This window comes from Hemicordylus capensis, chromosome 2 (genome assembly GCF_027244095.1).
Source record: "Hemicordylus capensis ecotype Gifberg chromosome 2, rHemCap1.1.pri, whole genome shotgun sequence".
In the NCBI taxonomy this organism is placed as follows: Eukaryota; Metazoa; Chordata; class Lepidosauria; order Squamata; family Cordylidae; genus Hemicordylus; species Hemicordylus capensis.
The window spans coordinates 188770475-188785987 of NC_069658.1; the positions used below are offsets into that span (position 1 = coordinate 188770475).

A 15513-nucleotide genomic window follows, 5' to 3' on the forward strand; every position below is an offset into this window, starting at 1 on the left:
GATTACATTCTTCTTGGAATGCAAGCGCTGGCCAGCAGGTGGCGCTGTGAAGATCACGCAAGGTCCCTGCTCAGCATGTATACAGAGGGTAAGACTCTGCTAGAAAGTGGCATGGGAGCCTGCAGCAATGTGTGGACAGGGAGTAAGATCACGCTTGGAACTTGTGCGAAAACTTTGAACATCCTTGCGGTTGATTGCTGTCTGGAAACATCTAGTGTCTGGACTGACAACCCTGCTTCATCTCCCTGCTGGGGTATGAGTTGCTGGCTTCCCCTACCCATGCCTCACTTCTGATCTCCCTCCCCACAACAGATATTGCTCTGCTCCTACCACATCCCCCAGACGGATCAATTCCAAACATGCCTCACCCCTCCCCACCGCCCCGCTTGAGGAAGTCATGTCTTCCCATCCTTCCCCCCCGCCTCGGGAGATGTATGAGGCTTGTCAGGCCCCAGCTGTTCCACACAGTGGTTTATCTAGGTCACCAATTACCCAGCAGGCCCTGCTGCTGCCAGCGCCACTGTCTAGCAAATCCCAACCCCGTACAGATGGGTCAGATCAACAGCACTGGAGTTCAGGGACCGGTCATTCATTTTGCTCCTAGGAATGAGGAGCATCCGCTCACCCTCGGGCCTCCAAAAGCAAAACAGCCGCACCAGCATCTGGCACCAGCTGTTTTCCTCAGGATTAGTCCCAGGACATCCTGGGAACAACTAGTACCATCTGCACCTCGTCCCTGGCATAGTTACAAAAACGGGCTTTACTGCACGGATGGCAGTGCTTCGTTCAACTAGAATCACAGCATTATTTGCCTCAATGGATTTCCCTACATGTGTCCTGCCCTTAGGTTTGCCACTTGAAATGGCAGGCTAGGGAGCTTGCAAACAGATCCATCCATTTATCAATACCAGCCAGCTGCTTCAAATGCCAAGGTAGGGCACCTGCCCAGGGGCGTAACTACCATTAGGCAAGGGGAGGCAGTCGTCTTGGGGCCCCACTGCCTCGAGGGGCCCCCCAGAGGCACATCACATGACTCCCCGCCCACCCGTGTTGCACCCCCTATGAATTATGTTGCATCTCTTGGAGATCGGCAGGAGCAGAGAGTAAAAGAAACTCAATTCAATGTAAACTAAGTATTCACCGTATTCATAATGGGGATGTGAGTGTGAGTGCACTATATATTGTGAAGTGTGTTTGTGTGTGTATATCAGCAGGGGGCCCATTTTAAAATTTTGTCTCTGGGCCCACTCCAACCTTGCTACGCCCCTGCACCTGCCTATAAGTACATTGGCTCACAAAAAAAGTGCTCCAGCCAGTCATTTTAAGCAATATGCTGGTATGCCCACTCATGAGTGAATCTGCTCTCAGGTAAGTGCCCCAGCCTGCCATTTCAAGCAGCAGATGAGATAGGCCTGCGTGGTGGCCATGTGCATACAGATGCCGCATGCACGCTGCTGGGAGCAGTGCTGCAGCCATATGTAGCCTTTTGAACAGTGAGCGTCACAACCAGAAAAGCGGTGGGGCAGTGGAGGAGCAGGTAAGGCCCTGCTTACCTGCTTTTTAAAGGACCCAATCCCTGCCCAACGAACCAGTTTGAACGCCTGCACCCGAACCAGTTCAGGCACATCCCTACTCGTAACAGCCATGAGACAAGCCCTATTTCCATGTTATGTTCAACATTTGTACAATCAATGTAGAGTGTACACAGGAACAGTTTTAGTCACACATTATGTTTTCTTTCTTTCTTAATAAACACCCAAATCTATTTCTCCTTGTCATCAATATCAGGAAATGGTGTTAGCTTCTTAAATGCCTGCTTATAGGCAGTAATGGGCTGGATGAGGAATAATAAACTGAAGCTGAGTCCAAGCAAGATAGAGGTGCTCATTGTTGTGGGGTTGTAATCTTCCTGTTCTAGACGAGGTTACACTCCACCAGAAAGAACAGGTTCATAGCTTGGGAGTGCTTTTTGACCTGGGTCTCACCCTGGTGCTTCAGGTTGAGGCTGTAGTCAGGATAACTTCTTACCAGCTGCAATTGATTTGACCACACCGCTCGTTACTTGAGGAGAATGACCTGAAAACAGTAGTACAGTACACCAACTTGTAACCTACAGGCTGGATGACTGCAATGTGCTCTATGTAGGGCTGCCTAAGTACATAGTTCGGAAACTTCAGTTAGTTCAGAATGCGGCAGCCAGATTATGCCTGTTCTTCAACAGAAGAGAGACCATATTATGCCTGTTCTTCAACAGTTGCACTGGCTGCTGATACATTTCCGGGCAAAGTACAAAGTGCTGGTTATGACCTTTAAAGCCCTGAATGGTTTAGGTCGGGTCTCCTGAAAGACCTCCTTTCTCGACAAGATCCCTGCCACTCACTAGGATCATCAGGAGGGATCCATCTTCAGGTGCCACCAATTCATCTGGTGGTGACCTGGGATTGGGCCTTCTCAGTTGTCTCCCCTGGGTGGTGGAATGCGCTCCCTGTGGGTATAAAAGGATTGTCTTCTTTGGAGGCCTTCAGGAAAGCCTTAAAGACCTATCGTTTTAGCCTGATGTTTAATGATACTTAGTTTTAATCGTAACTTGAATCTGTTTTAATTGGGGGGTTTTGTTTTTAATCTGCTTTTTTATTTTAATTATGTGGGGGGTTTTCTGTGTAAACCACCCTGAGCCACTTTAGGAAGGGTGGAATGAATGAATGTTGAACACAGGTACAGCAGTACACTTCCTATCTGTACCAGTGTATTTGAAGGGCCTGTGCCAAGATTCACTTTTAAAATTAATGCAGGTACACTAATTCATACAGAAACATGCACAAGTGTACAGACATCTGTACACTCTTACAACGTGACATCTGAAGTTTCAGGCAAATCCTGGTGAGAATCAGAAGCTATACAGGGGAGGCAAGCACCAAACATAACATTCGGATCAGGGAAAACTGAAAAGCATGATGAAGAGAAAGAACTGTGCCCAGGGCAGGGACAGTGGGGAAAGTATTCAACAGGCAGGCACAACTGAGCCATAGCAAACTGATCAGCAGCTGCCTCTGGAAATCCACCAGAAGAGCTGAGTCTTCTCTTCCCACCGACAATGTCCTTGCATGCTGAATGAAGCACTCTTCTGAAGAACAGACCTCTCTACCTGGGATAGATGCCACCAGATGGACAATTCGAACCATAATAGAGTGTCTCCTGCTTGGCTTAGCTTCAACAAGGTGATTGCCTACTTTCTCCTCAGGGCACACCCTGGGACCCAGGTATAAACTCTTGAGGTGATAGCGGTTCAGCCTCTGAGGTGGTTATCGCTATCACTGCCTTCTGAACGAATATTTTCTCCCTCTCTGTTGCTTGGTGTGGGCTCAGGGTATATGCGGTTGGCAGGGGAGGGTTTTATAAGTGTTCTACACAGTTGTTTGAATCTGGGTGGGTGGGTGAACATCTACTGGCTAGCGCTTTTCATTAACACACTTCCTTTGCCCAATTGTGAGCTTTTTTTTCATTAAGGCAAAGAACAAACACATATGCCCCTATTTTTATTTTGTTACGCAGATAGTCTACTTGCACATGGGGTGGAAAAAGACTGAGAACTAACATGCTTCCTTTGAACTGTAAGCCACCTGCTTACCCCCAAGTCAACTTGCTAGCATGTAACTATAACAGAAGGCTGTGTGTGTGTGTGTGTGTGTGTGTGTGTGTGTGTGTGTGTGTGTGTGTGTGTGTGTGTTTAGAATGCTACATCTGTTTTCATCTGTTTTCTTTGGTCCCTGCTCCTACACTCTTCAGCAGCTGCTTGGCACACAAGAAGTGACTGAGAAAAGCTTTTCCTATAACTTTTTGCTGAGCTAGAAATTTTACCTGGTTTAGGGTCTGCTGGGCTGCTACTAAAGGCACAGGAGCAATATCAGAATGGGGAAAGTGGCAGTCCTAAATTAATGACATTTTAGGAGCGATCACAGCACATTTTTTACCCTTTGCAAGAGTGTGTGGGCGGGGGGCGGGGGGAGTTGGTATGGTAATCTCCTTACCTCTATTCAATTTGTCAATAACACCCGGCACTACAAAGTTATACAACTCACCTCAGAGAGCACACTCGAAAGTAATCCTTCCTTACTTCTCTGTACCCTTTCCCCATAACCTTTAAATGCACTTGATGTGCAGATGTTAGTGGGTGATAATGCTCATCTGCATGCCTTGAAAATCTTCACCTGCTGATTCTTGTGCAACAAGCTGTTGTTAAGAGCACAACAGCAAAGCAAGCCAGGAAGAAACCCTAGCTGACTGTTTTATTCCTGTACATAGGCCAGTGATGTTGCAAATACCGGGTCTAACCCCTGCTAACTTAGCGAAAAGAGGCAATTCTCTTATACTTAGCAGGAGCTTTCCCAGACCGCAGGCTTTACCACAAGTTTACTGAGAGGCTTTACTGTGACTTTGAAGTTGCCCCCCAAAACCAATGCAAAAAGTGCCCCCCCCCGGATATAAATCAAGCTACACTCTTTAACGTGCAATAAAAACCCTGCAACATGTGGGACAAACTAGCATATGAGCTACTAGATTTGGATGCTGAGGAATCTCCACAAGCAGTTCTTTCAAGAGCCCACTCCACAAAAAAGGGGGTGCCATCTGTCTGGAAATACCCCTTGAGGGGACTCTGCACTTTTAAGAGTTGCATAGAGGGGAACAGTCTGCCCAGTAGGGGTGGAGCTATAATAGGGCAGCAGATGGGTTCAAAAAATCTGAGATGCCCTGAGTCCAAGAGCTGCCGAGTTTCCTGGAAGAGCTGCTGGGTTTCCCCCCTCAGCCTGGCCAACCAGCTCCTGCCACTGCCACCAAGCTCAGAATGGAATGTAAATCCCCAGAATGTTCCGTCGGAACAAAACGCAACGAGCTGGGAACATTTCAAGTGCTCTGAGTGTGCTGAGTGCCATTTTGGCTGGCTGTTTCCCCCTTGCTTCCTGTTTTTGGCATTGGCTTGCGATTCCATTGATCCTTATCATACAAATCAACTTGATTTGTAACAAGCCAACCAAGAAGCAATGGGAAAACACCCCTCCAAAATGGTGCACGGAACACTTGGAACGTCCCAACTAGGAACAGGGTAGTTCCGTTCTGAGCTCAAAACAAGCCCTTCCTTTGAAGGGTGTTCTGTTTTGAGCTCCGAACACTTGAAACTGCCTGTTTCGAGTTGGAACGCTCCGAGCTTGGAACGTTCTGCACATCCCTAACATAACTGTGTGAACATGAGGCTCAGTGGCAGAGCACTTGCTTTACGTGCAGAAGACCCCAGGTTCAATCCCTGGCATCTCTGGGTAGGGCTGAGAAACACTCGTGCCTGAAACCTGGGAGAGTTGCTGACAGTCAGTGCAGACAATACCGAGCTAGATGGACCAATGGTCTGACTCAGTATAAGGCAGCTTCCTATGTTCCTCGCATAAGTGAACAGTAAGTAGGGGCGACCTTCTCGTGAGGCAAAGTGAGGTGGTTGCCTCGGGCGACAGACTATTTGGGCTCCAGCAAGATGGCAGGTTGCCCCTCACTGCTGTTATTGGAGCAGCTCTCCGGGATCCATTTGACCTTTTCAAGTTTCACAAGGAGCACCTCTCCTCACAATCCTTGAAAAGCTGGCAAGAAGCACGAGGAGAGGAGAGGCAGTTGCTTGCAACCTTCCCTCCTTCCTGCCCATGCCGTGCCACTTTCAAAGCTTGCAAGGTTGGTTTTGAAAGGGGGCTGGTCAACACCAGGGTCATGGGGCAAGGCAGCAGGGAGGGGGGGCTGCCTCAGGTGCCACAATTCCTTGGGCTGCCCCTGACAGTAAGGGGGCAAAGACCAAGGAATGAGGACAAGGAGTAGTTATAGGGCACTGGCTGTGCTCACTCACTGATCACTGCTAAGCCCTCTGCTTCTGATATTTGGATGGTCACCAGATGTTGCTCATAATGTCCCCTACAACAATGAGATCTATAAACCTGCTTTTGGAAAGGGAGGGGGAGGGAGAGATCACTCTGGTGGTCCCACAAAGCCAAATTCTGTTTCAGTGTCCACAAACACTTCAAAACCTCATATTTAACAAAACTGCATAATCCACTTGTGGAACTCTCTGTGCCACGAGATGTGGTGACAGCCAACAACCTGTATGGCTTTAAGAGGGGTTTGGATAACTTCATGGAGGAGAGGTCTATCAACGCTCCTAGTCGGATGCCTCTGAGTTCCAGTTGCAGGGGAGTAACAGCAGGAGAGAGGGCATGCACATACCTCTTGCCTGTGAGCTCCCCAGAGGCATCTGGTGGGCCACTGTGCGAAACAGGATGCTGAACTAGATGGGCTTCCTTGGGCCTGATCCAGCAGGGCTGTCCTTATGTTCTTATGTTCTTAACCATCCCCCTCCTTGCGTATCTGTCTAACCCATCCTTTCTTTTCTCTTCCAGAAATGTCCTCCCTCTGTGGGCCCCCTTAGAGCCACATCTGACAGGCCAGGATCGTCTTCCTCACCGCCCGCCATAGACCCCAGCCTGAGGGTGGCCCAGGGGGGGTTATTTGGCAGGACACGATGACCTGCTTTTCATCCTGTGCTCTGCTGGTGCTACTCCTGCAGGGATCTCTCTCTGCCCTCCACCCCTGCCCTCCACAGTGTGTCTGTGAGACTCGCCCATGGTTCACCCCACAGTCTGTCTATCACGAGGCCCGCACGGTGGACTGCAATGACCTGTTGCTGACCCGAGTGCCGGGCAATCTCTCCTCGGACACTCAGGTTCTTCTGCTGCAGAGCAATAAGATTTCCAGGGTCAGCGGGGAGCTCCAGCACTTGTCCAACTTGACCGAACTTGACCTCTCCCAAAACCACTTCTCTAGAATCAGCGATGCTGGGCTGGCTAACCTCTCGCACCTCATTACGCTTTACTTAGAGGAGAACCAGGTGGAGGAACTGCCTGATCACTGCTTGGGTGACCTGGTGTCCCTGGAGGAGCTTTACATCAACCACAACCGCATCTCCTCCATTGAGCCCTTGGCATTTGCCGGCTTGACCAGCCTGCTCCGACTGCACCTCAATGCCAACCGTCTCCGTGCCATTGACCACCGCTGGTTCCTCTCTCTCCCCAACCTGGAGATCCTGATGATTGGAGAGAACCCCATCTCCCAGTTAGAAGGCGGCAGCTTCCAGCCACTAGGGCGGCTTCACAGCCTTGTCTTGGCTGGGATGGAGCTCAGCGAGGTCCCCTCTGATGCGTTCCAAGGCCTGGACTACCTGGAGAGTGTGTCCTTTTATGACAACCATCTTCCCCATGTCCCCACCAGGGCGCTGAAGAGTCTGCCTCTCTTGAAATTTCTGGACCTCAACAAGAATCCCATCACAGAATTACAGGCAGGGGACTTCAAGGATATGCTGCACTTGGAAGAATTGAGCCTCAATGGCATGAGGGACCTGACAGGCATCCACAAAGGTGCTTTTGAGAACCTTCCAGAGCTAGCCAAGCTTGAGCTGTGCAACAATCCGCGTCTCTCCTACTTGCACCCAGAAGCCTTCCAAGGGTTGCCGGCTCTTCGCACGCTGCTAGCTAGCAACGCAGCCCTCAGTCTCCTCCCACTAGGCCTGACAGGCACCTTGCCAGCTTTGGCTGAGCTCAGCCTCTACGGAAACCCATTACGCTGTGACTGCCCAGAGGCCTGGGAACCATTAGCGAGGGGACATATCCAGCTGATCGAGTCCCAAACCACTCTCTGCACCTTACCCTCAGCAGCTGCAGGGCAACAGCTCCAAGAAGCACTGAAAAGCAGCATGGGGGGGACTTGCTTGCCAGAAATCTCCTCCAAGGATCTGCCAGAGCGGCTGGAGATCTCATCGGGCTCGACAATATCTCTGGATTGCCAGGCAAGCTCAGAACCACCACCCCAATTCCACTGGATCACACCACTGGGGGGCAAAGTGACCACAGGGACAGGGAGGCTGCATCTGAGGGCAGGGGGAACCCTAGAGATTGGCTCAGCCAACCCAACAGACTCAGGAATCTATACTTGTGTGGCATGGAACGGACTAGGATCCACCAGCAGAAGTGTGGCTGTTGCCGTGATTGGAGAAAGACCCATCACCCCTGCCAGGCTGCTGGTCCTTGCTAAGAAAGTACAGTCCCATTTTGTGGTGGTGGAGTGGACAACGTCCTTCATAGAGGGGCCGGGAAACGAGAGGGGTGATGAGTCAGCCACTCCCCATCCACCTTCTCCGTCACTGTGGTCATCAGCCACCATGCGCATCCACAACCCTCACCTGAGCTACACCGCCCGGGTTCCCATAGGTATCCGGGAGTTCAACCTCACACACCTGCAGCCTGCCACCCGTTACGAGATCTGCCTTACTGTCATGTCCTCCATGCCCAAATCCTTAGAGGCTGCTGGTGGTGACTCTGGTGTGTCCCCATCCTTAGCCACCTCCACAAGCTCTTCAGCATCTTCTGCGACTCCTTCAGAAACGGCCTTAGCAACCACAGGGGCGTCTGTGTCTCCTCTGGATTCCTTGGCAACTTCCAAAGGCTCTTTAACATCTCCCAGGGGCCACTTAGCCACCGTGGTTTCCTTAGCGACCTCCAAAGGCTCTTCTGCGCCCCCTACAGGTCCCTCGGCAACCTCCACCTTCCCTCCACCCCTCCGGCCGCTGCCCCGCACGCAGCGCTCCTGCCTCAACGTCACCACCAAGGAGGCCTCACTCTCTGTGGAGCTGGTGGGCGGGTGGGCAGGAGGGGCAGCATTGGCTGCTGTTACCGGCTCGCTGCTGGCGGCTCTGAGCGCTGTGCTCCTGCTTCTCTGTGCCTCACGGCGACTCAAGGAGAAAGGGTGCCGCCATTCCCTCAAGAAGTACATGCAGCATGCCGCTGCCATTCCGCTCAATGAGGTCTACCCTCCCCTGATCAGCTTGTGGGATGCTGAGGGAGACCCGCCCATGCCAATGGCCCCACTGGCCCAATTAGCTCCACCCACACTGACTCCTCCACCTCCTGCCCCTGCAGGGCACACGCTCCTGCTACCGCCCCCTCCTGGCCAGATTGACACTTCCAAGACCTATCTATGGCAGCAGCCATGAATTAGATGCAAGGAGGGCAAACACACCTCTTAATTGTGTGTGTGGGGGGGGGAACCTCCCTTCCCCACGGATTTTAGGGTATAGGAGTGGGGCTTCCAGACCTTCCCGACTCATGTCCTTGCCTCTCCCCTTGCACACACATGCGCACCCACATGCACCACCATCTAGAGAGCACCAGGATCCTGGATGTGGTTGTTTTTTTGCCAAGGTCTCACTGTGTAGTTGTAGCCAAAAAGGGAGAGGAGTATCAGGTGGATGACAGGGCCCCTGGGACAGTGTAGCCCCTGGGGGGCAGGAAAAAAAGAGTTCTGAATAAAGTTGTTGAGACAAAGAGTACTGAGAGTATCTGGATGCTTTGAGGGGGAAGGGGTTCAGAAACAGCCCCAGAACATCCTCATGAAGAAATGAAAAAAACAAAACAAACTCCATCTTACCCAAAACACACACAACACTTCTCCAAAGAAGGTTGAAATGCCCCCCTCTGGTGGACATTTGGGGTGTAACAGGCCTGGTTCAAGCTTCAGTTTCATAACTGAGAGGAGGCGGGACACACAAACCTCTACAGCAGCCCCATGCTCTGGCCTAGAAGCCCTTCCCTCTAATCCCAGACATGTGAGGACTGCTGCTTTTTCCTGAGTGATCAAGGGAGGGCATTTTGAATATGCCCAGAGCCCCACTTGCTTTCAGCCCTCCTTGTTTGGTGGGGCTTAGCCCTGGGAATCCCTGAGTCTGATAAAGCCCCCTACACGGTGTCCGCTCCTTACTGAGTTCTGCATAATCTCATCCAAGCCCATTGGCTTTCTTTGCCTGAGGATGAGCAGCGCCTATTATCAGAGATGCCGCCATTTTCCACATGTGGGTTGGCTGGGATGAGCTAGAAGCCAGCAGGCAAACAAGGAAGTTGGTCAACCCATAATTGACTCCTCTCCATCCCTTTCTGCAGCCTATTTGGTTCATGTGAAGTTCCTGGGCCAATGAAAAAGAGACACACAGCAAACCCAGGCTTGGTAAAAGGGCAGGGGCAAGCATCAGAGTAGTCTTTAAAAAGAAGGGTTCGTGGAGGACAAGCCTATCCAGGACTGTTAAAGATCAACAGAACCTCTCTGTATATTATTATTATTATTATTATTACTACATTTATATTCCGCTCTTCCTCCAAGGAGCCCAGAGCGGTGTACTACATACTTGAGTTTCTCTTTCACAACAACCCTGTGAAGTAGGTTAGGCTGAGAGAGAAGTGACTGGCCCAGAGTCACCCAGCTAGTTTTATGGCTGAATGGGGATTTGAACTCGGGTCTCCCCGGTCCTAGTCCAGCACTCTAGCCACTACACCACACTGGCTATACACCTGAGTGTGGAGGCCAGCAACAGAGGGAAGGCGGCAGGGGCATAACTATAATAGGGCAAGAGGAGACAGTTATCTGGGGGCCCACTGCCTTGGGGGCTCCCCCAGAGGCAAGTCACATGACTGATTCCCCCAGCCACGCACCCGCCCGGGGTTCCTTCAGTTGTATTCATCCTCCGAAACTGATGTGAGCTACCAGACCTGGAGCTACCAGAACAGCATGTCTTTCTCTAGTACCATTAAATGACTTGCATCGTCCACAATTTACAAAACCTTTTTAAAAATAATTTAGGATGATGTCCTATTGTGGCACATAGGGGTGTGTGTGTGTGTGTAATGCTTTTTGTTACCACTATTCAGCCTCATTTAAGATTTCTTTACTTCATGAGCTGAGCTTCAGTGGGGGGGGGCGGCATTTTAAAATCTTGTCTCTGGGCCCACTCCAACCTTGCTACGCCCCTGGAAGGCGGCCATGGCTTGTTTTATGGCCTGCCTGAGAACAGCGGGAGGTAGATGGCTGGCAAGGATTGGATATAGAACAGCATAGCACAGGACTGCTCCGCTTCGGCCCTTCTGCAGTTGTGGGCCTACAACTCCCATAATGCCTGGCTATTGGCCACTGTGGCTGGGGATGATGAGAGCTGTAGGCCAATCACAGCCGGTCAGCCCAAGTTGAGCAGCCCTGGCATGGCAGAGAGAGTGGCCAGGGGTCTCAAACGGCAGCCCTCCTGACGTTGGCCTACAACTGCCATCATCCCTGACTACTGGCCATGGTCACTGGGGAGGATGGGAATACTAGTCCAACAACCGCTGGAAGACTGCAGCTTGAGACCCCTGAGATAGACCCTTAGTCTGACCCCCACCGGGCTCCTCTTGTGTTCTTAATATGAACTCTCATTTAGCAATAGCAATAGCACTTACATTTATATACCGCTCTCTCTAAGCGGTTTACAATGATTTAGCATATTGCCCCCAACATTCTGGGTACTCATTTTACCGACCTCGGAAGGATGGAAGGCTGAGTCAACCTTGAGCCCCTGGTCAGGATCGAACTTGTAACCTTCTGGTTACAGGGCGGCAGTTTTACCACTGCGCCACCAGGGGCTCATTTCATTTCATTTGAAATTAAATGAAATGAAGCCTCAGCAGAGGCAGGGCTGGCCTTTCCATGAGTTAACCTTGCACCTTACTTTGCTAGGGAAAGCACTTTTGCTGCAGCAGCAGATGAAAATAAGCTGTTTTCCTCCTGTCCCGGCCATCTTGGCACACACACTGCTATTATTCAAAAAGAGCAGTTGCCACCATAGAGACAGGGGGTGCAAGTACTGCCCAGGGGGCATGCACTGCCTCCCCTTCTACTCTCCGACATCACTGATGGCACAGCCGAACTGCCCCATCTCAGTGAAAACAGATGTCCCCTTTAAGGCTCCCCCCTCTTGTCGCATGAGGCAGCCCTGCAGGTGATGTCATTGGGCAGCGTGGTGCTCTTCGACTCAGCTGTGGAGAACACGGTGTGTAGGTGGAGTTCATGGGCCTTTCTAGACCAGCTGCACCATTATCCTCTGACAGGAGGAGAAGGAGAGAACGCCGTGAAAACGGAGGCTGAAGGCAGGCAGTGGGGGCCCATCCTCAAAAGCTTGCCCATGGCCACCTCCAACCTTGCTACACCACTGGTGCAAGACAAAAGTCCAAGCCTCCTCCCAAGCTCCTCGGCCCCAATCTAAACCTTCCCTCAGCAGCTTCTCAGAAAATGCAAATATCTGTGTAGATCCATGATTGGATCTTCTGTGTCATTCCACCCTAAGAGTGGCCTAGGTCCATGTGGTGGTGGGGTGTGCATGTGGCAGAACTGGAATTCTGCCAATGGTGTCTTCTGCTGTCCCTGTAGCAATGCGACCTGGTAGCCCTCTGAGGCAAGTGATCCAGTGGCCCCAGAGCTGGGTGAGGATTTTGTTTTTAAAGAGCCTGCCTGGGAGCTATACACTCTCTGCCTAGGAGTTATTCTCACTTGGCTTCAGGCTTCGGGGTAAACGTCGAGCGAAGCCACTTTGAATTACATTCGCGGTATTGAGGGAAGCAGCCGCTCCCCTCTACACTCGGTTTTGTTTTGAAACAAGTCCACATAGCAGCCTTCGGTGTTTTCCTTCTAGCCAATTTGGGGATGGGGGGAGAGAGAGAGAGCTCCTGCAGAGATAGAGCTGCATTTCTGAAGAGAGCATGCCTCTTATCATGCTGATGATTCTACATCAGTGCCTCTCCCATTTGCTTCGCCATTTTCAGAAAAAGTGGCTTAAAACCAGCATTTTATAAACCTGGACATACGTCAAGATAAGCTAGAATTTGCATCACAAAGGTGTGTGGAGTGGGTCCAAAAATCCTGAAGGGACTTTTTGTTAAGTTTGGCTAGTGTGTGAATGCACACACTCTCTTCTGAAGGAGATTCGGGGCAGAAGCCCTGTGTGTAGAGCCTCCAGGAAACCTTTCCCTGACATCACAGACGTGAGGGGGCTGGCTGCGGTTACTTACTGGTGAGAAAAAGGCCCACAACACATCTCAGAAGCACCTGCAGTTTGATTCCTGTGTCATATGCACCAGGGTTGTGCTCTGGTGTTGAAAATAGGTCCCCAAGCTAAGCCCTAGCGAAGTCTGGCACAAGTTTTATTTAAAGTGAGATGTGGATAGATTAGCAGCAACGTCTTATCAAGTCCACGGCACACCAAGCAGCACAGAGGGCAGAAAATGAGCCAGAGGACCAGTAAGTTTATGCAACAGTGGAAAGAAAGGAAGCCACAACAGGGCCTAATGAGACACAGAACCAGAAAGGTTTTCTCACCCCGCTTCTAGTTTGCATCTCCTCCAGAATGGAGGGTGTGCGTTCATATAGCAGCTAAATTTACCCCGAAGTCCCTGTGAGCTATCAGGGAGCACTTCACACACAATTCGGGTTTTTCATTGTGCATTAGAGTGAAATCCAATTTATATCTGGGGTAACAAAAATCCACTTTTTGCGTTGGTTTTGGGGGGCAACTTCAAACTTGCAGTAAAGCCTCGCAGAAAATCTGTGGGAAAGCCTGCTGTCTGGGAAAGTTCCAGGTGGAACTGGTGGAACAGGGTCTCCTGGATCCAGAAGCATTTTAATATTTCACAATAATTTGTGTTTATATAGCACTCCACATACCATGGCTGACATACTGAGGAAAATTACTCAGAGTAGTCCAGTGTGAAGCACTTAATTTAAATGGGACTACTTTGAGTAATTTTCTTCAGCATGTCAACCAGTACTAATCCTTACAGCAACCCTGTCAAGTGGGTCAGAACTATTATCCTCTATTGCCGCTGGGGGCCTGAGGCTGAGAAGTAGTAGCCACCAAGTGAGTTCCTGACAGAGGGGAGCTTCAAATCAGGTTTCTTTACCTAATCCATAGCTCAGTCTCTTGCCAGCTAGTTTTGACTCCATACACTCTCATTAGCGCTCCTTCTGATCCTTGGAGAGAGTGCTGGGTTAGGACTGAGGAGAAATCAGCAGAGATGGGGATGGGAGCGGGGAAGCAGGCATGAAGGAGAGGCCCAGGAGAGTAGCAGGCCTTTCTCTCTGAAGCCAAATTTGGCAGCCGCCCACACATCCCGCCAACACTGTCACAGGCCAGAAATATATTGGCATGAATTAAAGAACAAAGGGAACGGGTGCAGCAACTATGAATTCACTTCTAAAGCAAACCGCTAATAAGCACTGAAGGAAGGGATTGGGGAAAGTGAGTGCTTCACCCCCTAGTCAGACTGAGAATTGCCACCTTTTCTATTATTTACTTGCAGGCCTCTTCTATATGTTGTTGGTCCCAATGGGAGTTTCCTTTCTGGGAGAGATAGCAGGCCTGGAGGAGCCCCAATTCGGATTGGGAGTTGGAGGAAAAGGTTAAAGATCCCTCTTCATACCATGGTCTGGATCCTGATCCCTCCCCACAGCTGCTGTTTTCATTAGAAAAGAAAGCACACAAGGGACAAACTATGCATTCAACATAACAAGGTTGTTCACAGCACGCGAGCAGCCCTTAGCTCTACCCTAGCCGGGTTGGGCTGCTCATGTAGAGCACCAGGATCCGTCTCAGTCCTGGTGCTCTTCACCAGGGTAGCCCACGTTTTGTACTGCCTTTCTCTGGAAATGCACCTCCTTTCTCTGGAGGGTCTGACTCCGCCAGCTCCAGCCCCTTGTGGAATCCCCCCCCCAATAAGAGCAAGTACGGAGAGAGAAAGGGCACTTGACAAGCAATTCAATAATGCAAATATACAACCGTCTTTAGGGTGCTTTCTTTTGTTCAGTAAATCTAACCTCTTATGAAGGGAGAGGCCATGGTGGCAAATTGCATTATCTTGTCCAATATGGTGTCAGCCCTAACACAATGGTTTTAGGAACCCTGGTATGCAGTGTGCATACTCATATCATCTTGGAGGGGTTCTACCACACACACCCCATGCACTGCTTGGCTAACTGCATGAGGGGAGGCAGCAAACTGCCCCCCTTTTCAAACTATTAGTAGTGCGGCTGACTCACTGCACCATTCCAAGTACAAGTAAAGGTTTCCACCTTTACATAAGAACATAAGAACAGCCCTGCTGGATCAGGCCCAAGGCCCATCTAGTCCAGCATCCTGTTTCGCACAGTGGCCCACCAGATGCCACTGGAAGCCACAGACAGGAGTTGAGGGCAGGCCCTCTCTCCTGCTGTTACTCCCCCACAACTGGTACCCAGAGGCACCACGCCCCCAAGGATGGAGGTGGCCCACAGCCTTTGTAGTGCCTCCATTGTTCTAGTCACCATGCCATACAGGCAACACCTGGACCCTTGGGCCTTTACGTCCACACAGACTAGGGAGCAATTTCTTACACCCCTTGTGGAAATGGGGCCTTCGCCTATTCACTTGCAACTCCTCCTTTCCTCTCTCTTCGCTCCATTACCTGTTGGAGCATTAGCTGCCACAACCACAGAGTGGAAATTCCTCACAACCTATTCCTCTGCATGTCTCCTCCGGAGTGATGCTTTGTACCAAAAAAGGGGGCAGGAGAAAGGGGGTGTATGCATCATTCCTTTGCCAGCTAT

The 15513-nt window shown here is 50.7% G+C and overlaps 1 protein-coding gene across 4 annotated transcripts in view; it reads left to right on the forward strand.

The window, feature by feature from the left end:
• LOC128341616 (leucine-rich repeat neuronal protein 1-like) overlaps positions 1-9406 on the forward strand; it is a 31044-nt gene extending 21638 nt beyond the window's left edge. For 3 of the 4 annotated variants that reach the window (XM_053287948.1, XM_053287949.1, XM_053287950.1), the window contains exon 2: positions 6429-9406. In XM_053287948.1, the coding sequence (XP_053143923.1) occupies positions 6551-9073 (2523 nt within the window). In that variant the 5' untranslated portion in view covers positions 6429-6550 and the 3' untranslated portion in view covers positions 9074-9406. Of the gene's footprint in view, positions 1-3202; positions 3219-6428 lie in introns of those variants that run through there. The other variant, XM_053287951.1, reaches the window with a different exon arrangement.
• Positions 9407-15513: the final 6107 nt, after the last annotated feature.